The sequence below is a fragment of the Gopherus flavomarginatus genome, chromosome 1 (genome assembly GCF_025201925.1).
Source record: "Gopherus flavomarginatus isolate rGopFla2 chromosome 1, rGopFla2.mat.asm, whole genome shotgun sequence".
In the NCBI taxonomy this organism is placed as follows: Eukaryota; Metazoa; Chordata; order Testudines; family Testudinidae; genus Gopherus; species Gopherus flavomarginatus.
The window spans coordinates 365922784-365948853 of record NC_066617.1 but is presented as its reverse complement, the minus strand read 5'-3'; the positions used below and the strand labels follow the sequence as shown (position 1 = coordinate 365948853).

The following is a 26070-nucleotide window of genomic DNA, read 5'->3' as shown; positions in this document are numbered from 1 at the left end:
TTGGTTTAATTAAGAGAATGCTAAGGTGTGATTTGTTCGGTTCCTAAGTACTTACACGAGGAACAGAAATTTAATAGTAGAGAGCTCTTCAGTCTAGCATAGGAAGATCTACCACAATCCAATGGCTGGGGAAGTTGAAGAAAAATTCAGACTGGAAATAAAGTGTAAATTTACAACAGGGAGGGTAACTAACCATTGCAACAACTTACCAAAGGTCATGGTGAATTCTCCATCACTGGCAACTTCTAAACCCAGACTGGCTGTTTTTCTGAACAATCTATTCTTCTTCGAGCAGGAATTCATTCAGGTCAGGTCTCTGGCTTGTGCTATACAGCAGGTCAGACTAGGGGATCAGGACCGGATGATTTATAAATTCTACTTCTCCTGTGTCAGCTTGAGGGTTTCCAGTCTCTCCTGCATTCAGAGAGCACTGAGATGAGTTCAGCAGTGCCCCCATCTGTGAAAGGGGTGATGCCACAGGAAGAGGTGATGGTGCCTGATTTCTCTCCCAACCCAAAGGTCGAGGGTGTGTTGGAGCTGTGTCCGGGTTATAGGCAGGACTGTGAATTTGTATATGGTAACAGTCTGCAGTACACAGAGTCTGTGCGAAGACCTGCCTGTGGGAGAGCGGACAGTCAGTGTCTGTGCTTAACCTTTTCCCCATTCCACAGCTTTGGGGGGAGACTCTCCCCACCTCACAGAGGGCTGTACAGCTGACCATGCTAATGTTCAGAAAGCGATTTGACTGGCTCTGATACTAGCTAACAGCTGGCCAGGAATCCACTGGCCCACTGCTCAGCCACATGAATCTCTGGGCAAGGGTCAGATTATGCAACCAGAAGCAAGTGTCTGGTGCTGTAATGCAGAGGGAATGGCATGAATGCACCCACAGGTGGGTGTTGGGTGGAAAGAAGCTCACAACAAGGGTGGAAACCAGCAACTCTTGAGGCGAGACTGTGGGCGCTCAGCTCAGAGCATCTAGTGAGTCTTTCAAGACAAAGGAGACATCCAAAGGGTGAGTGCATCACTTTTGTCTCACAGAGATGCCTGGGATATAAAAGCTGCCAGAAGGTGGCTTCATGATCTCTCTCTTGGGTCTTCATAGAGCACCAGGCTGTAGCACAGGGGGTGGGGAAACTTTTTTCTATCAGGGGCCACTGACCCACAGAAAAAAATCAATCACAGGCCACACACAGCCCCGCAGGAGGCATGGAGGCTCAGGGCTTCCCCTAGGCCCTGGGGTGGGGCCAGAAATGAGGGGTTCAGGGTGTGGGAGGGTCTCCAGGCTGTGGCACGTGGTTGGGGTGTGGGAGGGGGTTTGGGCTCTGGGTGGGGCTGAGGAGAGGGGTTTGGGGTGCAGGAGGGGGCCCAGGGCTGGGGCCAAGGGGTTTGGAGTGGGCTCAGGGCTGGAGGAGGGGGCTTGGGGTGCGGGCTCTGGGAGGGAGTTAGGATGTGGGAGGGGGATCAGGGCTGGGGCAGGAGGTTGGGGTGCAGGTGGGGGTGTGGGCTCTGGGAGGGAGTTAGGGTGTGGGAGAGAGTTGCAACCTGGGGCAAACAGTATGGGTCGGGGTGTGGGGTCTGGGAGGGAGTTAGGATGCAGAAAGGGGTTCTGATCTGTGGCAGGAGGTTGGGGTGCTGCGTGTGGGGTCTGGGAGGGAGTTAGGGTGCGGGAGGGGGTTCTGATCTGTGGCGGGGGGGTTGGGGTGCTGAGTGTGGGGTGTGGGAGGGGGTTCTGATCTGTGGTGGGGGGTTGGGGTGCTGAGTGTGGGGTCTGGGAGGGAGTTGGGGTGCAGGAGGGGGTTCTGACGGGGTGCAGGTTCCGGCTGGGTGGTGCTTACCTCAGGCGGCTCCTGGTCAGGGGTGCACTAGGACTAAGGCAGGCTCCCTGCCTGCCCTGGATCAATGCTGCTCCCAGAAGTGGCTGGCGTCTGTGGCCCCTAGGCAGAGGGGCCGGGGGCTCTGCACAATGCTGCTGCCCCCGCAGGTCCCATTGACTGCGGAGCCAGCCCTGGGGGCGGGGGCAGCGCGCAAAGCTATCCTGATTGCCCCAGCGCCCTGGGGCTGCAGGGACATGCTGGTCACTTCTGGGAGCTGCGCGGAGCTGACTGGACTTTTAATGGCCTGGCAACCCCAGTTCCCCTCCTGCAGCGGGAGGGGCCGGCCACTCGCAGCATGGAGAGTTGCCATAGCTTCCCCACCCCTGCTATAGCACCTTAATAGTGATGCTGTTACATGGGGAGCTGTTGGCATTTTGTGTCCTCAATGACGGGAGCAAAGTCACATCTGGGCAGCTGCTCTAACGTGTCTTCTCTTCCACCCCACCCCTCACTCTGGTTGTAGGGAGATGGCAGCGCAGTGGGCAGTGCTGGCGCTCTTGGCTGCCTGTGTGGCCAGTGCTGCGAAGGAATCTGTGCTCAACATGTGCATGGACGCCAAGCACCACAAAACCAAGCCAGGCCCAGAGGAGGCGCTGCATGGCCAGGTAAGGCAGCGCTGGCCTAGTGACACATGTCAGGCTGATGTCACACCACTTGGGGCGCTGGGTGACGAATAACAGAGTCACCTGGACCTGTCATCCCTTCCAGTGCAGGCTTGTTCCTTTCCACTAGGGACTGGTGCCTCGGCAGAGGGTGCCTGGAGGAGCCAAATGTGCTGGAGGGAAGGTTTTTGCGATGCACCAAGACTGTTTTCATGGGGCCTGGCTCTGTGGCCCTTTCCCATAGGCCTAGCCTCGTGAGGCGACTCCTGGATGGGCTGCAGGATCCGTCACTCGCTGACACTGTCTTACTGGGCATGCCTCCCCTCTCCCGCTCCTCCAAACCTTGTAGGGTGACCAGACAGCAAGTGTGAAAAATTGGGACAGGGGGTGGGGGGTAATAGGAGCCTATATAAGAAAAAGACCCAAAAATCGGGACTGTCCCTATAAAATCGGGACATCTGGTCACCTTAAAACCTTGTAGTGTTGGACCCAGCAAAACCAGCCCATGCAAAGCAGGCAACAGAGGGCCACTTTGTCCTTCTGAAATGAAGCCCCCCTCAACCCCTTGCTGATCCCGCAGAGTGAGCAGCATGAGCAGATCCACCCATCATGCTCCCCGTTGCCTGGGCGTGGCCCCTCCATTTGCTAGTCTTGTGAAGTGCTTTGAGAGCCTCAAAGAGAAGGGCAAAATGCTATCGCCACCACCAGGCCATGGGCCTGGCCTTGGGAGGAGCAGTCCCACGAGGCACCACGAGAGGCTGGTGATGCTGCTGCATCCACAGCATCCTGTCTGCCCCCCAGGTGAGTGCACAGTCCCCTGCATACCCGTCTCTCGATGTGTTGGCAGTGTGTCCTGTGGAAAGACAATGCCTGCTGCACGGCCAACACCAGCACTGAGGCTCACCAGGACCAGTCCTACCTGTACAACTTCAACTGGAACCACTGTGGGGTGATGCCAGAGAAGTGCAAGCAGCACTTCATCCAGGACACGTGTCTGTACGAGTGCTCGCCCAACCTGGGGCCCTGGATCGACCAGGTCAGGGGGTGTTGCGGCCGGGCACTGGGGGTGGGGGAGAAGGCTGGCTTGGTGCATGTGCTCTAGTGGCGGGTTCCAGTGACTAACAGTTGGCTGCATAGGGTCTCCTGTTCCTTCAGCTCGGGCAGTAGAGATGTGTGCTTACAGTGCTGAAGGTCCGGGTTCAGTTCCCCCTGACAATTAGTGACCCTGTATCCAGCTGAGGCCCATTGCATGTGTGTAGGACGATTTCCTCCAAAGGTTACTGTGGGCAGGTGGCTGCAATGAAGAAAACCTCCCTTGTGTTTTATGTACCTCCCGGGTCCCACCAGAACGACTGTGACCCAGCACTCCAACCGGCTGCCTCTGTTCCGGCGTGATGGGGCTCGTACTGGGTGCATATGGGGGAGGCAGTCTTAGAGATTACATTGACTTGGCTTCCTCCAACCCCCTGGCTGGGAGCAGAGGAGCTCTCCCGGACACCGAGCTGGGGTGGGCTGCATGGGATGCCTGTTGGGCTGTGGATGCTGCCGTTCAGGTGTGCAGGGAGGCTACTGTGAGTCTCTCTCTTCCCCCGGGGACTGGGCCTGGTTCTGCTGGGACCAGCATTGGCTCTGTTCTTGTGCAATGTCATTCCGTGGAGCTAGATCACGGGGTGGAGAAGAGCATGTAGGTAACCCCTGCTCCCTGGGGCGGCTTGGGGGTGACTATGGCCCAGAGCTGCCCCTTGATACTCACAGCCCCGTGTCCTGCCAGGCGGATACCAGCTGGCGCCGGGAGAGGATCCTCAACGTGCCGCTGTGCAAGGAGGACTGTGAGCTGTGGTGGGAGGACTGCCAGGATGCCATCACTTGCAAAGAGAACTGGCACAAGGGCTGGAACTGGACCTCAGGTCAGCGAGGCACCGAGAGAACCCACCGCACTCCGCGCACCTAAGGTTGCCAGGCATCCAGTTTTCGTCTGGTTGAAAAGGGCCTCGACAGCTCCAGTCAGCACTGCCGACTGGGCCCTTAAAAGTCCTTACTACCTGCCCCTGTTCCAGGCGGCTTCCGGAAGCAGCCATCAGGTCCCTGTGGCCCCTAAGCATATGAATTGCCCACACCCTGAGTGCCGGCTCCGCAGCTCCCATTGGCCAGCAACTGAGACCAATGGGAGCTGTGGGGGCAGCACCTGCAGGTGCGAGGGCAGCGCGCGGAGCCTCCCTGGCAGCCCACGAGCCTAGGGGCTGCAGGGACCTCGTGGCCACTTCCTGGGAGTTGCAGTAAGTGCCACCGGGATCCCATACCCCAGCCCTGAGGACCCCCCCGCACCCTTCATTCCCCCCCCCCGCCGCCCTGAGCCTGCACCCGCAGCTGGAGCCCTCACCCCCTTCCCATACCCCAAATCCTGCCCCAGCCCAGTGAAAGTGAGTGAGGGTGGGGGAGGGCGCGCAATGGAGGGAGGGGGGATAGGGCAAGCAGGGGGCGGGGCCTTGGAGAAGGGGTGGGGCAGGGCAGGGGTATTAAATCTTATGCGATTAGAAAGTTGGCAACCCTAAGCGCGCCTCAGGACAGAGCCAGGCTGCTGCAGCCTGGGAGGTGGCTGGAGCAAGGGCCTCTGGCTGGAGGATGGGGTCACACTTTGCTGTGTGGGTTCAGGTGTTTTGATTGGAGGAGGGGCTCACATTTCTCCCTGCCCTTGACAACAGCAGCCCCTCTACAGACTGAGGGCTGGGATCCAGAGAGCAGTACTGGGAGTGAGGGGCTGAGGGCTGTAGTCTCATCTGGTCTCTGTGCCAGCCCCAGTGGAAGGAAGCGGGTGGGATAAAAAGATGTGGATAAAAAGCCGGCTAACTGGCAGGTCTCACAATGGGGAATCATTGCTGAGTGAGTGTGTTCCCAGTGGGATCTCGCAGGGACTGGTTCTTGGCCCTATGCTACTAAACATTTTTATTAATGTCCCGGAAGAAATGAAATCATCCCGGATAAAGTTTGCAGATGACTGAAAAACTGTGGGAGTGGTAAATACCGAAGAGGAGACATCCCTGATACAGAGCGATTAAGCTGGGCCTGAGCAATCAATGTGTGTTTTAATACAGCAAAATGTACACACCTAGGCCCAAGGAATGTAGGCCTAATTCACTCAGTATGGGACTCTATCCTAGGAAGCAGTGACCAGGAAAAAGATTGGGAACAGTGCCGGGGGGAGGCAGATAGACAGACATGGATAATCAGCTGAACAGGAACTCCCAGTGCCATCCTGTGGTCAAAAGGACTAACGTGATCCTGAGATGCTTAAACAAAGGAATCTCGGGTAGGAGTGGAGAGGTGATTTCACCTTTGTGTTTGGCACTGATGCGACCACTGCTGGAATCTGGGGTCCAGCTCTGGTGCCCACAATTCCAGAAGGAAGTAGATTGGAAAGAGGTCCAAGAAGAGCCATGAGATTGATGAACGGAATAGAAAACCTGCCTTGTAGGGATAGACTCAAGGAGCTCAATCTGTTTAGCTCAACAGAGAGAAGGTTAGGGGGTAACTTGATTCCAGTCTAGAAGCGTCTACGTGGGAAACAGATATTTAGTAACAGGCTTGTCTGTCTAGCAGAGAAAGGTCTAACATAGTCCAATGGCTGAAAGTCAAACCTAGACACATTCAGGCTGGAAATAAGGTGACATGTTTAATGGTGAGAGTAATTAAGCACTGGATCAATTTACCGAGGGATGTGAATCATAGAATATTGGGGTTGGAGGTATCTAGTCCAACCCCCTGCACAAAACAGGACCAATCCCCAGACAGATTTTTACCCCAGTTCCCTAAATGGCCCCTTCAAAGATTGAACTCACAACCCTGGGTTTAGCAGGCCAATGCTCAAACCACTGAACTATCCCTCCATCCTTTCATGAGGGAGTCTCCATCACTGGCAATTTTTAAATCAAACTTGGCTGTTTGTTCTGAAAGCTCCACTCTAGGGATTATTTGGGGGCAGGTCTCTGGCAGGAGGTCAGACTCATTGATCACGGTGGTTGAGCCCGGTCTGGGAATCAGTGAATATTGTGTTAGCAGAACTCCCTAGGAGAAGGATCAAGGTGCACTGGTGCAGCTCTGGGAGGAAGCCAGCCCCAGCTCCAGCACTTCCTGGTGTCTCATTCTTACTAGCACTAAACCGTCCATCTTTCTTGCTCAGACAAAAGCAAGTCCCTCCAGCTGAGGGGGATGAGAGCCCAGGCAGCCCCTCTAGAATAAATCCAGGAGGTGAGTGACATGGCTTCAAGCCCTTGAACGTCACCTCACAGGGAAGGACTGTTTCTCCGACAAGACAGCTGGGCCATTGCAAGCTCAGCCAGTAGCCGGGGACTGGCGGATGCCCAGCAGCCAGAGATGGGGAAGGCTGCCTGGAGAGAGTCCAGCCACAGCTTGCTCACTGCTGCCCTCTCTCTCCCTCTCCAGGGACCAACCGGTGCCCCCGTGGCTTCATGTGCCAGCCATTCAAATATGTCTTCCCCCGGCCGGCAGACCTGTGTGAGAAGATCTGGTCCAACTCGTACAAATACACCATGGAGCACCGGGGCAGTGGGCGCTGCATCCAGATGTGGTTTGACCCTGCCAACGGGAACCCCAACGTGGCCGTGGCCAAGTACTATGCCCAGAACGGGAGAGACGCCTCTCCTACACCGCGGGCCATCCTGCTGCTTCTGCTGCCGGCTGCTCTCCTGTTCCTGCTCTGAGCATCTGGAAGCTGCTAGTCCTCGGGTCTTGAAGTAGCAGGGCTTGGTGGCTGGCTGAAAGCACCCTAGCTATGGCCTCTGACTCTGGCAGCTCCACTGGCTTATACAGGAAATATTTCTTCTCTAGGCATGGGGTGTGTTCACCCTGCGGCCCTGCCTTGGGCTCTGGCTGGCAGATGATTCAAGATTCCATCCGGCTGCTTCTAACCTGGACAAGACTCAATAGAACCAGATTATCCCCATCCTCTCCTGCCCTTGAACGTCACTCACTCCATGGTTTTATTGTCTCGGTGTTCTCCTGCCACGCTCCTCTCTTCCAGCGGGCTCTGCGGGGAGATCCCTCCATGGACCGTGTCCCTGGGGATTTGAGCTCTGTAACATGCTGTGACTCATTGGCTGGGTGCACTTCCTCTGTTGGGTAGCAGAGCCAGGCAGGTCCCCTCTAACGATGGTGCCCGCAGTCATCTGCAGGGCTGGCTTTAGGCCGATTCGCCCGATTCCCGTGAATCAGGCCCCGTGCCTACCAGGGCCCCGCAGCATCTGGAAGAGGGGCCCCACAAGGTAAGGAAGGACCCTCCGCTGAAGTGTCACCGGAAACAGTGGCAACCGATTGAGCTGCCACTGAAGATAGTGGCAGCAATTTGGCAGCAGCTCAATTCGGCAGCATTTCAGCAGCAGCTCTTTCTAATCGGGCCCCGCACGTCCTAAAGCCAGCTCTGGTCATCTGGGTGCTTGTGCCCCTCAGCCCTCCATTGACAGGACTGGCCACTGTCTTTGCACTTGAATGTGCAGAGCAGCAGAAACCCGAAAGGGAAGACAGCAAATATGTGGGGCTGGGCAGGGGAGAGGCATTGGGACGCCTTGGGGGATGAAAATTGTGAAGAGAACAAGGCTTTTGGACCCTCTCATCCAGCCTTGCTCTGTCTCCTTCCCTGCCATCCTGTGGCCCCTGGAAATACAGGTGTCTCTTGCCCTGGCTTGCAGCCTGCCCTGGTGTCTCCGCTTCAGCCCATGAGATTCTCCTCTCTGTAGCTTTGGGGGGCAGGGGCCCCATATGCGCACAGAGGCATCACTACCCCATCCTTGCATACCTTGCTGCTGTTCTGCTGTGTGATTGGGTCTCTGTCTCCTGTGCCGCTGCTCCAATTCCTCTTCTGTCTGAGCTTCCCCAGCCCGACCCTAGCTCCCGGAGGGTTCTCAGTTCCCGGCCCCTGCTCTGGCAGAAGACTAACTGGAAGTGCTGCCCAGCATGGCCACAGGCAGTGCCTGGCCAGAGCCAGAGTCTCTGCACCCCGAGGTGACTGATTGGGCTCTGACCTGGTCTGAGCCGCTGCATGGTAGCTGTGTTGCTATGGCTAATGCTCCCAGCGCTGACACCAAGAGTTCCTACAGCCTGTAGAACCGGAGCAATGCTTGGGAACACCGTCCTGCTCCATGCTGGCCACCACGGTCCAGCCAAACTCCCCAGCAACCACCATGGGGAGTTGCTGGAAATCTGAGCCCCTCTAGCTGGCAGCTGTGACTCAGGAGAAATAAACTCTCCCAGCTCTGCTCTCTGTGCTCGTCTCCTCCTTGACACACAGACACATGTTGCTGCTTGCTTCCCAGTGCCGCAGACACAGCTGGGCCCAGCTAGTGGTACCAGCTGGCTTGGAGTTAGGCCCCTCTGTCTAAACTGAGCAAGAGTGGACTGCTGGGCCAGTGTGGAGTTGGCAGGGTCCACATAAGGAGGTGTTAGTACCATTATACAAGGCACTGGTGAGACCTCATCTGGAATACTGTGTGTAGTTCTGGTCTCCCGTGTTTAAGAAAGATGAATTCAAACTGGAACAGGTACAGAGAAGGGCTACTAGAATGATGCGAGAAATGGAAAACCTGTTTTATGAAAGGAGACTCAAAGAGTTTGGCTTGTTTAGCTTAATGAAAAGAAGGCTGAGGGAAGATATGATTGCTCTCTATAAATATATCAGAGAGATAAATACCAGGGAGGGAGAGGAATTATTTAAGCTCAGTACCAATGTGGACACAAGAACAAATGGATATGAACTGACCATCAGGAAGTTTAGACTTAGATGAAGGTTTCTAAATATTAGAGGAGTGAAGTTCTGGAACAGCCTTCCCAGAGGAGCAGTGCAGGCAAAAGACATATCTGGCTTTAAGACTAAGCTTGATAAGTTTATGGAGGGGCTGGTATGATGGGATAGCCTAATTTTGGCAATTAATTTGGCAATTGATCTTTGATTATCAGCAGGTAAGTATGCCCAGTGGCCTGTGATGGGATGTTAGATGGGGTGGGATCTGAGTTACTACAGAGAATTCTTTCCTGGGTGCTGACCGGTGAGTCTTGCCCACATGCTCAGGGTTTAGCTGATCACCATATTTGGGGTCGGGAAGGAATTTTCCTCCAGGGAAGACTGGCAGAGGCCCTGGAGGTTTTTCGCCTTCTTCTGCAACGTGGGGCACGGGTCACTTGCTGGAGAATTCTCTGCACCTTGAGGTCTTCAAACCACAATTTGAGGACTTCAATAGCTCAGGTTAGGGGTTTGTTACAGGAGTGGGTGGGTGAGATTCTGTGGCCTGTGTTGTGCAGGAGGTCGGACTAGATGATCATAATGGTCTCTTCTGACCTTAAATCCTATGAGTCTATGACTCTAACAGTCCAGGGGATCCTCTGGAAACCAGCCTCTCTCTGCTTTGGCTTTAGATGAGTATCTGGTTAATGCTGACTCCTGCAGGATTCTCTCCCGTCTAGGGGCAGAAATAAACTCTGCCCTGCTCCCCTACGCACACACAACTGTCCTGGAACATGCCTGCACAATGCTAAACCCACAAACTAGCCAAGAGCAAGTAAACCCCACCTCTGAGCCAATGTAAACACAAACCGAACTGGGTAAAGGAAGCACCTGCCGCCTCTGGTGATGCGTTCTAATCCCATGGAATAAAGTAGGTCATAGATTCAAATCCATAAGGGTCGTGTGTGATCATCCAGGCTCACCTCCTGTGCAGCCCAGGTCAGATACCTGCCCCCCAGTAATCCCTAGAGAAGATATTTTAGAAGAAAAGCCAGTCTGGATTTTAAAATTGCCAGTGACGGAGAATGCACCATGCCCCTTGGGAAATGGATCTAATGGTTAAATACTCTCCCCCTTTAAAACTGTGTAGCTTCTCTCCAGTCAGGCCTTGTCTGCTGGGGTGGGCACTGCCCACCACAGCAGTTGCACAGTAGCTCCTGGGTGCACACTCCATTCCAGAATCACTGCTCCACTCCCCAGGTGGAGTCATTAATCTGGAGTGAAGTCGCTCTATGTCAGAGCAGTGCCAACCAAGGGAGTCGTTCTGGAATAGCCGTGTGAGCTTTCTCCTTAGGAGCTGTGCCTGCTGCAGTTCTGAGCTTGAGCTAAACAGTCTTGGGCCGGGCTGCAGTCCTGTGTGCTGAGCTGGCCAGAGGACAACAATCCAGTTTTGCAACAACTGCTAAGCTTCTGCACGGAGATCGCCTGGCAACGAAACCAAAACCTGGGACCTGTCAGGGTGAAATGGCGTTGTACCCAAATGGCTCTTGTCTGATCAAGCAGCTGAGGGGGTTGAGTGGGGTCTCTTGGGACAGACGTGAACCCCCAAATCCTTCCTGGTGCAAATTCTGTCAGAATAGAACCACCAGCAAACTGTCTTGGGTTTGACAAAACTGCCCAATATGAGTCATTCCACATTGGCAAAGGTCCCAACTAGCGCTCCCTGCATCCGGAGCTGTCTACCCGTAGGGGGGTTACCTGTGTTTAAAGAGGTGGGGGCCAGTCCCAAGCAGACGACATCACTTTTAGGAGCTACTGCTCTCTGGCCTCCGCTAGTCTGCAGCTGAATAGGGAATGGCCAAGCTGCAGCTGAATAGGGAATGGCCAATGGCTGGGGACAAAGAACGCTGCTTCCTTTGGCTAGAATCACAGCGATGCTACACTGAGCACTGGCTGATGGGGCCGCAGAAGGCAGAGAAATAACTTAGCTGAAGCATGATGGGACGGGGAAGTGCTGGCAACAAGGAATGCAAGGTCTATGTGAGCTCCCAGCCACCGTCTGGCAGCATGGACTGATGCTAGTGTCTGCAGCTGATACAACTCTGGTTGTACAGTCTCCAGGCTGCTGTATTGGACTCCCTATGCTTCTAAGCCAATGTGCTCCTGCTGGTGTCCAGACTCTATCTCTAGTTCTTGCCTCTTGGGCACATTCCTGGGGTCCAGACTCCCTTGCTAGTTCCTCCTTCTTGGGATGTCAAACCCTGTGGTCCCAATGCCCTAAGAGACATGCTGCAGCTCCCTGATAGCTTGTGCCCAGGCCCCCAGAGCGCTACCCATGTTGGCACTCTGGTGTGCAGTCAAACTCTTTGGGGACTGCATGAGAATTGCAGCGGGGACCTGGGGGTTGTGATACATAGAGGTACCAATGACATGGGGGAAGGTAGGAGAGAGGTCCTGGAGGCCAAACTTAGGCCACTAGGTCAGAGATTAAAGTCCAGGATCTCCATGGGAGCATTCTCTGAAATACTTCCAGTTCCATGCACAGGGCCAGTTAGGCAGAGCTGCAGGGTCTCAATGTGTGGCTGAGGATAGTGGAGGGAGGAAGGCTCTAGATTTGTTAGGAAGTGGGAAACTTTTGGGTAAAGGGGGAACCTACCCAGGAAAGATGGGCTCCACCCAAACCAAAATGGGACCAGATTGCTGGCATGAGAAATGAAAAAGGCTGTAGAGTTTTTAAAGAAAGAGCTAGGGTATGGAGGAGTTCATGGGAAGATCTATTGAAGGGGACTCTCTCTAGTAGACAGGAGAGGCTAGAAGCTGATAAAGTACACGTAGGAAGAGAAACAGTCACAGGGAAAAGAGTCCCAGTCAGTTACATCCCATACGGGCAGCCAGCTAAAGGGTTCTGTAAGTGCAGGTGTACAAATGCTAGCAGTGTCACTAGTGAGATGGGAGAAGGCGAGTGCCTGGTTTTAAATGAGGATATAACAGGAGTTAGGCAGGCTGGAGAGCCTCACGACCGTGGCTGCCAGCCTCCGGGCAGATTGTGACAAACCAGAGCACAGACCCCGCCAAGTGGCTGTGAGTTCTGTACTTAGATTTCACCAACCAAACAGCAAGCGTGAAATCCTCACGTATGAGAACAACCTTCACATGGAGTCCCAGATAGTTCCTCTGGGCATTCCGGTCTGTCTTGCAGATCTCAATAGCACAACTTGGCCAGTATAAGCCGCGCCCGCACTAGGGGTACGTCTACACTGCCGTCAGGAGGTGTGAGTGCGTGTACGCATACCTGAGCTAGCGTGGATCTAGCTTAGTATGTGCCCAGGCCACTCAAGCAGGTACCCAGGCCCTGGACGGGCAGCTTTAGTGCCAGTGTTACTGCTGTGCTGGGAGCTGGCCAGATCAAAGCTGGCTGGGGGGAGTCTCCACAGGTTGCAGTAACATCTGAGTGCCGGGTAGCCCCCCCCTAGCAGTGCAGTGTCAGAGAGGGGCTCGGTGGCGAAGGGATGTGGCAGGGGCCTAAGCCCCTGGCTACCCCCTGCCTCTAGCGAGAGGGCGCTTGCCCAGGGTGGCTGAGTGTCAGCTCCTGAACACCACCGGCCTGTCAGTCGCTCAAGCGCTCTCCTCTGGGCTAGGCCAGCCCTGGCTTTGCCTTGCAGGTTATCAACGGGTGCATCCCAGGCCCCGAATCCCTTTGGATCGTTCCCCTGTGATAACCACTCCCTGGCACTGGCGCCTCACAGAAATCCCCCCTCTCCTGTCCCCCAAGGAGCAGCGCACCCCCCAGTTAATCACCGCGCCTGGAAACCACACAGCACCTGTCAGCAAACAAAGGAAGGTTTGTTTAATATAGAGATTCTACTGGAAATGAGCGAGCGCCCTGGAAACAAATGGTTCCCAGACACAACAAAATCCTGAAACACGAACCTGGGCCTACACTTATCGATAGTTCCCCTGCCTGGCTAATACAGTAGGTTTCCCCCTCACCGTTCAGTCTGTTGTGGAACCGGCTGGCTTCACAGGAGCCAGGATCCCATTTTTCATGAGAACACCCCCACCCCTCAAGAGGTCTGTATCCTTAGTGAAAGGATCGGGACCACCCCCCATGTTACAGTGGAACAGTCTTTGGTCTCTGTTCATAGGCAGGAAGATCCCTTGTCCATTGTAATGTCCCATTTTCACCTCCAAGTGGTGCCGAAGGTTTGCAATGGTCTCAGAGTTTCCAGGATGGAGCCCTGGTATTACATCCCCGGCTAACCAGAGCGGGGTCACCCTGCTCACTGCAGAAGCCAGTCAGCTCCGGTAGCTGGAGACAAGTCCCCACGAACGCTGCACAGGGCAGGGAGAGGGGAGGTCGATTTGAACAATATGCCAAGGCCCCCTGGGGAGAGTGAATGCAGCCGGGCTGGGGGCAGGCGGAGAGGGAGAGCCTGGCATGTGTCTTGTGCTGAGCAGAGGGGTCAGTGGGCAGGAGCCAACCTCAGCCTCACAAGAGACTCAGCTGATCCCCTCTAACGCAGGGGAGAGCATGTCCGAGAGTAATTCCTGTCTGAGCGACAGCAGAGCTCGCAGGAAACCAGCCCATCGGGATTTAAAACAGCACCAGGGCTGCAGAATCCACCATGCACCTTGGAAAGTGATTTCACGGGTTAATTATTCTCACCGCTGAACCCTCACACCTTAATTCCAGTTGGATTTTGTCCAGTAGTAGGAACACCCAGGACTCTCTATCCAGCCTGAACCCAGACAGGGCTAAGACCCAAAACAGCAGGGGCAGATGGGTGGGGGCAGGAGAGGACAACAGGGCTACACACTTGCCTGCCAGTGTCTGTTTTCTCATAGAGCTGAGACTCTCTTGTGCTTGTCCACCCAGAGAGCTAGTTGGCAGGGCTGCCCCTGAACCGCTGTGGGGACAAGGCCTGAGAGCACAGGCCCTGTGCAGAGCCCACGGGCTGCTTGTTGGAACTGGCACAGGGGCAGAGTTGGAAGAAGGGGCACGAAGGACAGAGTAGGGCCTGGGGGAATAGGACCCCAGAGGCCAGCTGCCCAAGAGGGGGTGTTAGACAGGAAGCCTGCAGCCCAGGCCCATGCCTGAACAGCCAGAACCCAGAGCACCACCTGGAGCTAGGGGGCTTGGAAGCACCGGGGCCTGCAGGGTTGGGTCCAGTATCAGAGCCTGGTGACTGGCCACAGGGGACCCCACCCAGTGCTTGAACAGCTGCAGACAGGAGCATTGCTGGGCCTGGCACCTGTGCACCATTCCACACACCAGCTGCTGGGAGCCTCCCCAGAGCTCTGCGCTCCTCCCACCCAGCAGCTCCTGTCTCCCCCCACTCTCCGTTATGTCTCTTCCCTCCCCCGTGCCAGCGTTAGCCTAGCCCACTAATTCCAGACCCAGGTTCTTTGTAGCCAGCCCCTGCTCATTGCCCAGTTCAGCTGAAAGCATGGCACACCACTGCCAGGTCCACACTACTTCCCCATACAATAACTACACCACTCCTACCCAACCCCTGAGCACTGTAGTCATGCCAACCATAGCCCCGGCATAAACAGTGCTAGTCAACATAGCCACTGTCCCTGGGCGAGGGGAAAAGCTCTCCCAGCTGTGGGGTAGCTGCTTCCCTAAAGCCCCCCAGCTGCACTGTGCAGGGAGAGGAGTGCCACATGGCTACAGCTGAAGACAAGCCTGGAGATTGTTCTTCAAGAGTGAGGAAAGCTGACAGGCAGTAGTTCATACCAGTCTTGCAGCCAGTATGGGACTGGGCCCTGCATCTTCCCACAGAGGGTCCCCCTCCCATGGGCTACATGGCCTGGGTGCAGGACCGCGCAGAATATTGGCCACCATGAGGTTTTGCCAAGCTCTGTCTAGACACAGCATCTGTTGGAAAGGGTTGGGGTGTGAAGGCCTCTAGTCAGAGACACCCTGCTGCTCCCCCACAGCTCCTTAGCAAAGAGCCAGCCCTTCTGACCTTTCCGTTCAAGGAACAGCAGAACAAGCTGTGCCTTCCCTGGGCAAGGTCTGAGCTGCACATCCTTAGTCACCCCACAGGACTCTGAACACAGCTCAGCTGGCAGTCAGGGACCAGACCTGTCCCTTACCACTGCCCAGGTTATAGGTGTAGCATTGCACCTGCCTGATGTGGCAGGAGAATGGTGGGTGGGGATGTGAGCGAGGGGAGCCAGGTGGAGTGAAGTCCTAGCACCAGGCAGGAGGGGATGCTGCAGCTGTATGCAGTGCCTAGACTCTGCTCTGGGGTCAAAGCATTCAGAGCCCCATGTGGGGGAGCTAGCAGAGGCTAGAGCCAGGCCCACATGCAGCAATCATACTCTGCCCCCAGCCGCTGGACAAAGGTACCCACCTGCCAGGCAACCTGAGAAGCCTCTGGCTGGGCCCACTTCTAGCTCTGCAGCCCTGCGGATCAAGCAGAAGGACATGTCTATCAAGGAGGAGACAAGCACAGAGCAGGGCTAGGACAGTTTAATTTTGCCAGATTCTCACACAAGCTGGGAGTTCTCAGTTCCAGACAGTTCCCACCTGCAGCTCAGGGCCACAAAGACAGGACAGCGAGCACAGGCACTGCTCTGGTGGTAGGGGCTGGCCCTGGTCACTGGGTCTGCAGCCAGTGCTGGGAGCATGGCATGTAGCCACAGCTAGTCCTGGTGCAGGTTAGAGGCCAGGCAGAGCAGGAGTCTGGCTCCAGGCAAGAGCTAGAAGCATCCTGCCAAACCAGGCAGCGCTTTCCATGCTGAGAGCCAAGCTGGGAAACCAGAGCCAGGCAGGACAGAGGGGGTGGGGGATCTCTGACAGCAGGGGAGTTGGGGTGGGTCTCGCTCCCCATGCATCTGCTCCAACGAGGCAGCAGAACCCTGCAGCTAGGAGCATAAGGGTGGTGTGGCTGCACATTGGCTCACCCTCAAAGGGCAGGGTATAGTTGGGGGGGTGCACTGGAGCCCCTTGTGAGTGTCCAGTCTGCTGAAGCAGAGATACCAGGGCAGGCTGTGAGCCAGGGGAGGGGACACCTGTATTTCCAGGGAGCGCAGGATGGCAGGGATCAGATAAGGAAGCTAGGTAGCTGAGGGCATCTGTCATGGTACAATTCCCCACTCTGAACCTTAGCGTCCAAAAGATGGGGTACCAGCATGAATTCCTCTAAGCTTAAATCACCAGCTTAGAACCTGTAGCGCTGCCACCAACCAGGAATTCCAGTGCCTGGTACACTCTGGTCCCCACAAAACCTTGCCCGGGGACCCCCAAGACCCAGTCCCTCTGGATCTTAACACAAGGAAAGTAAACCCTTTCCCTCACCGTTGCCTCTCCCAGGCTTCCCCTCCCTGGGTTACCCTGGAAGATCACTGTGATTCAAACTCCTTGAATCACAAAACAGAGAGGACAATTCACCTTCCTCCCTCCTCTTTCCCCCTCCCAGACTCTTCCTGAGAGAAAGTAATCCTGGCACAGAGAGAAATCAGCCTCTCTCTCCCTCTTCCCTCCTTTCTCCCCACCAATTCCCTGGTGAATCCAGACCCAGTCCCTGGGGTCTCACCAGATTAAAAAACAATTAGGTTCTTAAACAAGAAAAGCTTTTAATTAAAGAAAGAAAAAACACTAAAAATTATCTTTGTAAATTTAAAATGGAATAGGTACAGGGTCTTTCAGCTGTAGATACTGGGAACACCCTCCCAGCCTAAGTATATAAATACAAATCTTTTCAGCAAAATACCAGTTTGAACTCCTTCCAACCAATTACACATTTGCAAATAAAGAAAACAACCATAAGCCTAACTCGCTTTATCTACCTAGTACTCACCATTCTGGACTTATAAGAGCCTGTATTGGAGAGAAACCTGGTTGCATGTCTGATCCCTCTGAGCTCCCAGAGTGAACAACCACCAAAATCTAACAGCACACACAAAAACTTCCCTCCCTCACGCTTTGAAAGTATCCGGTCCTCTGGTCAGGTGACAGCCAGGCTTACTGAACTTGTTAACCCTTTATAGTCAAAGAGATATAAAGTACTTCTGTGCTATTAATTCTTCTTATCTGTTTATGACAGCATCATAATGAGAGGGAACCTGCCCTGGAACCTGACAGAATAAATACACCCAGCCTGGGAGTCGCTGCTTGTTACAGAGCTCAGATCACCAGGAATGGAGGGACCTCCCCCAGAGCCCGCTGGGAGAGAGAGGAGCGTGGCAGGAGAATGGACAATGAGATCAGAGGGACAGTCACAGGGAAGGGGAGGGACGGGACTAATCTGGTTCTATTGTGTCTTGTCAGGGTTAGCAGTAGCCAGACAGAATCCTGAATCTGCTGGCCAGAGCCCAGAACAGGGCTGCAGGGCAAACACATCCTGTGCCCTGAGTGGAAATATTTCCTGTATAAGCCAGTGGAGCTGCCAGAGGCTTCTGGATGCTCAAAGCAGGGACAGGCGAGCAGCCGGCAGCAGCAGCAGGACAGCCCGTGGCGCAGGAGAAGCGTCTCTTCTGTTCTGGGCGTAGTACTTGGCCACGGCCACGTTGGGGTTCCCGTTGGCAGGGTCAAACCACATCTGGATGCAGCGCCCGCTGCCCCAGTGCTCTGTGGTGTATTTGTACGAGTTGGACCAGATCTTCTCACACAGGTCTGCCGGCCGGGGGAAGATGTATTTGAACAACTGGCACGTGGAGCTATGGGGGCACCAGTTGGTCCCTAGAGAGGGAGAGAGGGCAGCAGTGAACAAGCTGTGGCTGGACTCCTTCTAGCCAGCCTTCCCCATCTCTGGCTGCTGGGCATCCGCCAGTCCCAGGCTACTGGCTGAGCTAGCAACAGCCCAGCTGGCCTGTGGGAGAAACAGTCCTTCCCTGTGAGGTGAAGTTCAAGGGCTTGTAGCCATGTCACTCACCTCCTGGATTTATTCCTGGCTGGCACCCTGATGGACTGGACAGACAGATGGAGGCTAGTAAGAATGAGGGACCTACCCCACCTGGGCTCCCCTGAGCTAGTTCACCCCCCTCCCCAAATTCTACCAATGCACATTAATCCTTCCAGGCCCTCCATCACCACAGGGTCTGTAGCTTATTTATCCTCATGAACCTCTGAGGTAGGGCAGTGCTCTTCTCCCCAGTACACAAGTGGGAAACTGAGGCACAGAGACTGAATTGAAGTCACACAGTGAATCTATGGAAGAGCAGTGCTAGCCAATACAGGATCCCAACACTTTGCAAGACTGCCTTCAGCCTTGGCACTAGCTAATCAAGAGCTTGTCAAAGGCAAATATATATCCAGTCTAGGTCCCAGTCTAGGTCTAGCATCATGAGCCACTGGGCTAGATCACAGTATGCAAGAGAGACATTGAGCCAAGGAAGAGTTACAACCTGGTGGGTTGGGTCTTAGCCACATGTGGGGAGTTGAGTAACTTGTAAAGCCACACTGGAAGCGTAGGTAGTTTAAAAATCAGTGCTTCTCTGACTTTTGACGGGGGTACAGTTGTCTAGAGAGTCTGATTTGTCTCATCTACCTTCAAGTTTCACTTCAAAAAAGTGGCTTGCTTACCAAATCAGACAAATACACAAGTGTCACAGCACATGTAAAACTTGCTGACTATTTGTACCATACAATTATAAAATAAATTGATTGGAATACAAGTAGACTATACACTGAAAAATAAGTACAACAGACCAGTATAAACAAGCCATGGTCTGAAGTTTCAGCTTCTACTAGCTTCACTAGTGCTTTTCATGTAGCCTGTTGTAAAACTAGACAAGTTGATGTACCCCTGTTTGAGAACCACTGGTTTAACTCCACACCCCTTCTGCAAAGGTGGACATGTTGCATAAAAACAAGAAAAGTGACATTCCTGCCCACTCCTACAAAGCCAGATTGTATTGCACCGGGGTCTTTAGAAGGAACCACTAGGGTGACCTAGTCTGACCCCTCATCAAGGTGCAGGATTGGTTGTGAGCAGGTATTTGGCTTGGTTTGCTTACTTGGCCTCCTGAACATTGAGAGCCGTGAGTGTTGTCAGGCAGTGGCCACCCCCTACAGTCAATAGCAGGGAACTGAAGCAGATCTCAAGTCACAGGCTCTAAGCATTTGCCACCCTTCTTCTGGGCAGCATCTGCCACTGCTCCAGCCTAGCCTCTGACCCCATTCATTCCTCTGCCCACTGAAGGTACATGGGCATTCACAGCACGGACCTGAGTCCAGGGCTCCTGCCAGCTCCTTCTGTACATCACGGAGAGCCCCATTTTACACTCGCCATCTCTGTCCCTGGGACTTCACAGCTGTGGCCGCCTCCAGGACCCAGACCCACTTTGGGGGCAGGGGATACTGGCGAGCAGAGATGGGCTGTGACGAAGTGGGGTTGTTCTTAATGTTTCCTCTGAATACTAAGGGGGGGGGCCGCAGTTTCTGCCTGACGCTGTCTCTATGGCAACTAATGGCCTGGGCCCTTCCCCCCTGCAAGGGGATGCTAAAGATGAACAAAGAAGTCAAGTGACCTCCTGGCCCAGGAAAGAGACAAAGGCCAGAGAGGAGGGGCTGGAGGGGGTTTCAGTTTGGGGCTGGGTGGGGATGGAAAGTGAGGGCAGACAGGGTTGTCTGTCTCGCTGGGCCTCAGAATGGACCCAGCTGAGGGATCCCCTTCTCTGTACCTACAAGCTCTGGTTTAGGCCAAGTTCCTGTTAAATAAACCTCTGTTTTACTGGCTGGCTAAGAGTCACATCTGACTGCAAAGTGGGGGTGCAGGACCCTGTGGCTTCCCCAGGACCCCACCTAGGTGGATTCGCTATGGGAAGCGCACGGAGGGGCAGAGGATGCTGAATGCTCCAAGGTCAGACCCAGGAAGGTGAAGCCGTGTGAGCTTCTTGGCCTGAAAACAGTCTGCTCCAAGGAGAGGAGGCTCCCCAGAGTCCTGACTGGCTTGGTGGGGAGCAGTTCCAGAGCATCGCCCGGGGACTCCGTGACACAGGCGTTGCCACAACTCTGTAGAAGAGCACCATATGCCCAGTCGCCTTAGGGAGAAAGATCCCAGAGCTGCACAGCCACCTGCTGGGCAGTTCTGCCTCCTGGGTGAGCAGATTTCCTGGCCTCCACTCCAGCATGGGCACCATCGCCACAGCTGAAGATGCCCCAGGTTCACTGGACACTACGTTCAGTCCAGGGGATGAGCCACTCCCCCAGTCTGACCCAAACCAGGGACAGCGCAGAGAACAGAGGAGACGACAGGCCCCAGCCCCTCACACCCAGGGTGCTCCTCTCATGAGCCCCCCACACCCAGGGTCAGTAGTTAGAGGCAGGGCTGGTGCAAGGATGTTTTGCACCCTAGGCAAAACTTCCACCTTGCGTTCCCCCGCCCCAAGCTGCTCCCTCCTCTGCCCTGAGGTGCCCCCTCCCCCCTCCACAGCAGTTCCCCACCCTCTACTCTGAGGCACCTCCCCACACCCCAGCTCACCCCTGCTCCGCCTCCTTCCCAAGCACCTCGTGGCTGCTTCACTTCTCCCACCTCCCAGGCTTGCAGCATCTAAACTGACTGGTGCCACAAGCCTGGGGGTGTGTGAGGGAGAAGTGAAGCAGCAACGGCGTGCTCGGGGAGGAGGCGGAGCAAGGGTGAGCTGGGGCAGGGAGTTCCCCTGCATGCTGCCCCCCCCACTTACTTGCTGCAGGCAGCCCTCCCCTCTTTCCCCTGCCCCAGCTCCCTCTGCCTAAATGCCAGCAGTGACTGAGGCAGCCAAAGATCCAGCCACCGTGGCTGCTGCTGAAGAAAATGCCACCCCCCAAATTCTAGTGCCCTAGGCGACTGCCTAGGTCGCCTAAATGGTTGCACGGGCCCTGGTTAGAGGGCTGCTGCCATTAAGGGGCAGGGAGAGGTGGGAGCCCCTCCTCCATCTCCTGGGCCACCAAACCAGCCCTGAACCTGTACAGCAAGGTCTGACCCCTCCCCATTTCCCCCCAACCCCCAGGCTGCAGCAGCCTGGCTCCACCCCAAAGCACAGAGTGGGGTGGTGGGTTTGCTCTCAGCAGCTCACTGACCTGAGGTCCAGTTCCAGCCCTTGTGCCAGTTCTCCTTGCAGGTGACTGCGTCCTTGCAGGCCTCCCACCACAGCTCACAGTCCTCCTTGCACAGCAGCACGTTGAGGATCCTCTTCCAGCGCCAGCTGTTATCCGCCTGGTGGGACAGAGCTGTGAGCACCAGGGGGCAGCTCTGGGCTCCTCTCAGGGGGAAGATCAGCCTCCCCAGTGAGCAGGGGTCAGAAACATGCTCTCCCCCTCCCCACCCCCAAATCCAGCACCAATGGAGCCAATGTGAGTCCCAGCAGAAGCAAGCCCAGTCTCCAGAGGAAGGGAGTTCCTCAGCAGCCTCCCCGCACACCTGAGCAGCAGCATCCACAGCCCAACAGGTGTCCCATGCAGCTCACCCAGGCAATGGGCAGGCCAGCTCAGTGTCCAAGGAAGAGATCCTGGATTTATTGCAGAGCCTGCTCAGGAGCAGCATCTGTGATCTTAGCTGTTGCCTCCAGAGCAAACACCCTGCATGAACCCACCTCACCCCAGGACAGAGGCAGCATCAGTCCCACAGAGACACCAGCCAAGCTGAGGCCTTCTGCAGAGCTCAGCATTGGTGCCAGGTTCTCTGGAGCCCTAGACAGCAGGGGTAGGGGATGGCAGGACCCCAGGGGCACTGCCTGGGGAGGGAAGATAAGGAGCTGTTCTTCAGTGCAGCCTCCAGGTGCTTTGTGGGGATTGTCTTGCCCACACGCAATGGCTCTGGCTGGATACGGGACACCAGCTGCCAGTGGAGAATTGAACCTGGGGTCTTTGGCACAGAAAGCACAAGCCCTGACTGCTCAAGCTGAAGGAGCAACTCCCTGTGGTGCTTGAGAGATGAACTGTTGAGACCTGCCACTAGAGGGAGCCTTGAGCACATGCACCAAGCCAGCCTTCTCCCCACCCCCGCCCAGTGCCCGGCCCCAACACCCCCTGACCTGGTGGATCCAGGGCCCCAGGTTGGGCGAGCACTCGTACAGACACGTGTCCTGGATGAAGTGCTGCTTGCACATCTCTGGCATCACCCCACAGTGGTTCCAGTTGAAGTTGTACAGGTAGGACTGGTCCTGGTGAGCCCCCATGCTGGTCTCAGCCGTGCAGCAGGCGTTGTCTTTCCACAGGGCACACTGCGCACACAGTGAGAGACGGGTACACAGGGGATTTCAGCAGCTCGCCCAGATAGCGGAGAGGATGCTGTAGATGCAGCAGCATCCCCGGCCTCTATTGGTGCCTAGTGGGACTGCTCTGGTATCAGCACTGGTAGGGCCATGGCTAAGGACCAGGGATTGAAGGGCTGAGATGCTTTTTGCCGAGTGCTGGGAGATCTTGAAACTACTAAATGTTGTGAAGTGGGGAAGCTACAGACTGGTGGCAGGAGGTGCAGGCACCGAGCTGATAAATGAGGTTTGATTGGGCCCTCCAGATGTAACCCCCCCCTCAACCCCAATTGTGATCTCCTCTGTGGGATGCTGGGGAAGTGGGGAATGGGGAAGAAGGTGCAAAGAGACGACAGACTGAGTCTGTCCAATTGAAAAAGCCTCCTAGTGACAAGGCACCACTTCCACATGAGCCTTGAGTTAAAGAAACATGGGACTAGAAATCTGAACGAAAGTTAGTTCATTGGGAACACGTGTAACCAGTGAGTAAAGTGAGGGGATGGGCTATGCTGGCCCAGCACTCCTTTTGGGGGGTCTAAAAGCCCAGCACTCCTTTTGGTCTAGACCAAAAAGGCAGACCACACAAGGACTTTGGGAGGAAGATCAGACTGACCACTGGTTGAGGGAAGGGAAGGCAGGACATGGCTGCCTCCCCCACCATCTCCGGCAATCTGCTGGGACACCTTCCTCAGCCCAATCCCAGGAGATCTTCTTACCAGCCTGGGCTAGATAGTGAGACCCACCTGACATTACCAGCTTCACTGGCTCCAGCTCACTCCTGACCAAAGGGGATAAGAGACTTTGGTTCCTGCCATCACCTGCTTCCACTCCCTACTTCATCATCTCCCTCCCCCTTGCCCCACCATTGCCTCTTGTTTAATAAGAGTCTGGCTTTCCCCACCAAGCCTGTATCCTGCAGCACTGCTGGGAGCCTGGGACCAGAAGGCAGCACCTGGTTCAGATGCAGATTTGCCAGGTTTCGGAGCAGCTGATCAGACCACATGCTGGGGCTGTTTCTCCAGCAGTGAGGGTGTAGAGAGGCTAGGCAGCACCAGACACAAGCTGCACAGCCGATCTTCTCTGGTCTTTTTTCTGCCCCTGTATGTGTTGGTCTGGTTTTGTCTTCTAGGAAGTGGGCTCAGACTTAGGAGTGCCAGATCATTTCTATTAATGCCTCTTTTCCCAAAAGACTTGCCACCATCTCCTAGCTGCCAGACAGCTGCAGGGGGGCGGGGACAGAAGAGGTAAAGGAGAAGTACAGGAGAGGGGTCAGTGTTTACCTCAGGCAGCTCCCAAAAGTGACTAGCACACCCCTCTGGCAGCAGCTCCTAGCAGGGGTCCCAGAGTTCTCTGCACAGTGCTACATGCAGGCACCAACCTACAGCTCCCATTGGCTGCTTTTCCCAGCCAATGGGAGCTGTTGAGTCAGCACTCAGGGCAGGGGCAGCGTGTGGAGACCCCCTCGCAGGGGCTGCAGGGACAGAATGGCAGCTTCCAGGAGCAGCATGGAGCAAGGCTGGCCAGAAAGCCAGCTTGCACTGCACGGCACTGCCAGGACAATTTCCCCATTTGCCCCCCCACTGTCGGCAGGCCTGCCTTCGACAAACTCTACAGCGAACGGGAACGGGAACAAGGAATGTTGTCAGAGTTACAACCTGACTCAATATTGTGTTTCAAATGAGGGTTGCCACCCGTCCAGTTTGCACTCAGACAGTCCAGGTGTGTCAAACAGCACCTCGACAAGCGCTGATATCTGTTTTCTTTGATTGGCAGGGAGGGGGAGAGCAGAGAAGGGGCAGGGCCTCAGTTACCAGATGTTAGAAATGTGGCAATCCTCTTTCAAATGCTCCAGCTGTCTTTCCTCCCCCTCAATCTTTAATAAAGAGATGGATATTTGTAATGGTGGCAGTTGCCATGGTCCTAAGCGGGCTGAGGTGTTTGTACTCAGAATCCCAACCCACATTTAAATAACAGTGAGTTAGAAAGGGTCAGGTTACCACCTTTGATACTTGGGCCTGTATATGATGGAAATCACTTCAAGTCAGGGGGTGCTGCAGAACCAGCCCTACAGCCCCAGTCCCAGCACCTGTGTTAACACCTGATACTTGGGCCAGTTTATTCTAGTGAAATTAACAGGGACATAGCCAAGTCCACCCACAGAATCAGTGGCAGAGCTGGGACAGCAGCACAGGAGTCCTGGCTCCTCGGCCCTCTGCCTCAATCCAAGCCCTTTCCTAGGGCACCAGCAAGGGACAGGCCTCTTTTCGGAAGGATGAAGTAGCCCAGTTTGCTTCACTGCTGCCAGACAGCTGGGTCTCCCTTGCCAGCCCAAGGACATTGGTGCCATGACTCAACCTGCTTCAGCCGCCTAGAGCTGAGAGAGAAACCGCAATTCTTGGTGCATTGCAAACACCTCCAGCTCCCTGCACTGCAGTCCTCCATGGCCCCAGAGAACCCCATGTAGGGAACAGCCCTGCACTAGAAGGGACAGCAGGCCCAGGTGACTCAGTTACTCCTCACCCAAAGCGCCAAGGGGTCAGGGATGGGACTGACATGTGTCAGTAGGACAAGACCGTACCTGGCCATGCAGCGCCCCCTCCGGGCCTGGCTTGGTTTTGTGGTGCTTGGCATCCATGCACACATTCAGCACAGATTCTTTCACAGCACTGGCCCCACAGGCAGCCAAAAGCCCCAGCACTGCCCACCGTGCTGCCATCTCCCTGCAACTAGAGTGAGGGGGGGATGGAAGAGAAGACATTAGTACAGCTGCCCAGATGTGGCCTGGCTGCCTTAATTAGAAAGGGCAAAATGGGGCATAGCACCGAGCACACAAAGGGGATCCCCAGGCAAGAGCATCTCTGCTGGCCTGCTACCAAGACTGGTGCTCTGCAGAGACCCATGAGAGAGAAAGAGACTAACCACAAAACCTCCTGATCTACAGGAGCTCTTACCCGCTAAACATCCCACCTAGGCAGCCTGGGGCAGGCACTTCCCCAAACCCCCACCCCAGGGTGGCTGCTTTGCCTTGCCAGGGGCTCTGAACAGAGCTCCCAATGTCTCACCTCAGGGTGTGCTGGTTTCCACCCTAGCTATGAGCCTCCCTCCACCCCACAGCCACCCATAGGTGCTGTATTCATGCCACACCCTTTTTATTAGCCAGTGATTCAGAGCCAGACACTGGTTACCTCATCTGAGCTTTATCCAGAGAGTCAGCAGTGACCACTAAGCTTGACCCTGGCCAGGGAACACCCCTAACCCCACCCCCAGGCTTCTGTGTATGAACCATAGCATGAGAGGACACCCATTAGGTTGTATTCTCCCCCCCCCCCCCCCACACACACACACTTTGTTAGCTCTGTGGTCCTCCAGCAGGGAGTTTGAGGCACTAGGTCACAGCCAGCCCTGTCTGGTTACCTCCAGTCAGCTGGGGCAGGGTGGTCAGACTGGCCAGTTACACACTAGCACAACCTTGGGCTGCCTGGATCACAGGCTGCAAGAGCAGACTCACAACCCACTGACACCTGGTCTCAGGAGACTGACAATCAGAGTCATTCCTGTTCATTTCAGGTCACTGGACTTGCCACCCCCTGACATGGGGCTTTTACAGGCAGTAGAAATTGGAAGCTACTACAAGGCCTTGTACTATTTGATTATCAAATATCCTCCTCCATTCCCT

General features: G+C 55.1%; 2 protein-coding genes across 2 annotated transcripts; one reads left to right on the top strand and one right to left on the bottom strand.

Annotated features, from left to right (window-relative positions):
* Positions 1-2344: 2344 nt before the first annotated feature.
* Positions 2345-7197, top strand: LOC127034415 (folate receptor alpha-like). The gene is made up of 4 exons (XM_050923286.1): positions 2345-2482; positions 3327-3515; positions 4251-4386; positions 6920-7197. The coding sequence occupies exons 1-4, from the start codon at positions 2345-2347 to the stop codon at positions 7195-7197; spliced, it is 741 nt and encodes a 246-aa protein (XP_050779243.1).
* A 10429-nt stretch (positions 7198-17626) lies between these two features.
* On the bottom strand, positions 17627-25114 carry LOC127039389 (folate receptor gamma-like). Its single transcript, XM_050933104.1, has 4 exons — positions 24973-25114; positions 22176-22364; positions 21223-21358; positions 17627-17901 (listed from the first exon to the last, which is right to left on the bottom strand). The coding sequence occupies exons 1-4, from the start codon at positions 25108-25110 to the stop codon at positions 17627-17629; spliced, it is 738 nt and encodes a 245-aa protein (XP_050789061.1). The 5' UTR covers positions 25111-25114.
* Positions 25115-26070: the final 956 nt, after the last annotated feature.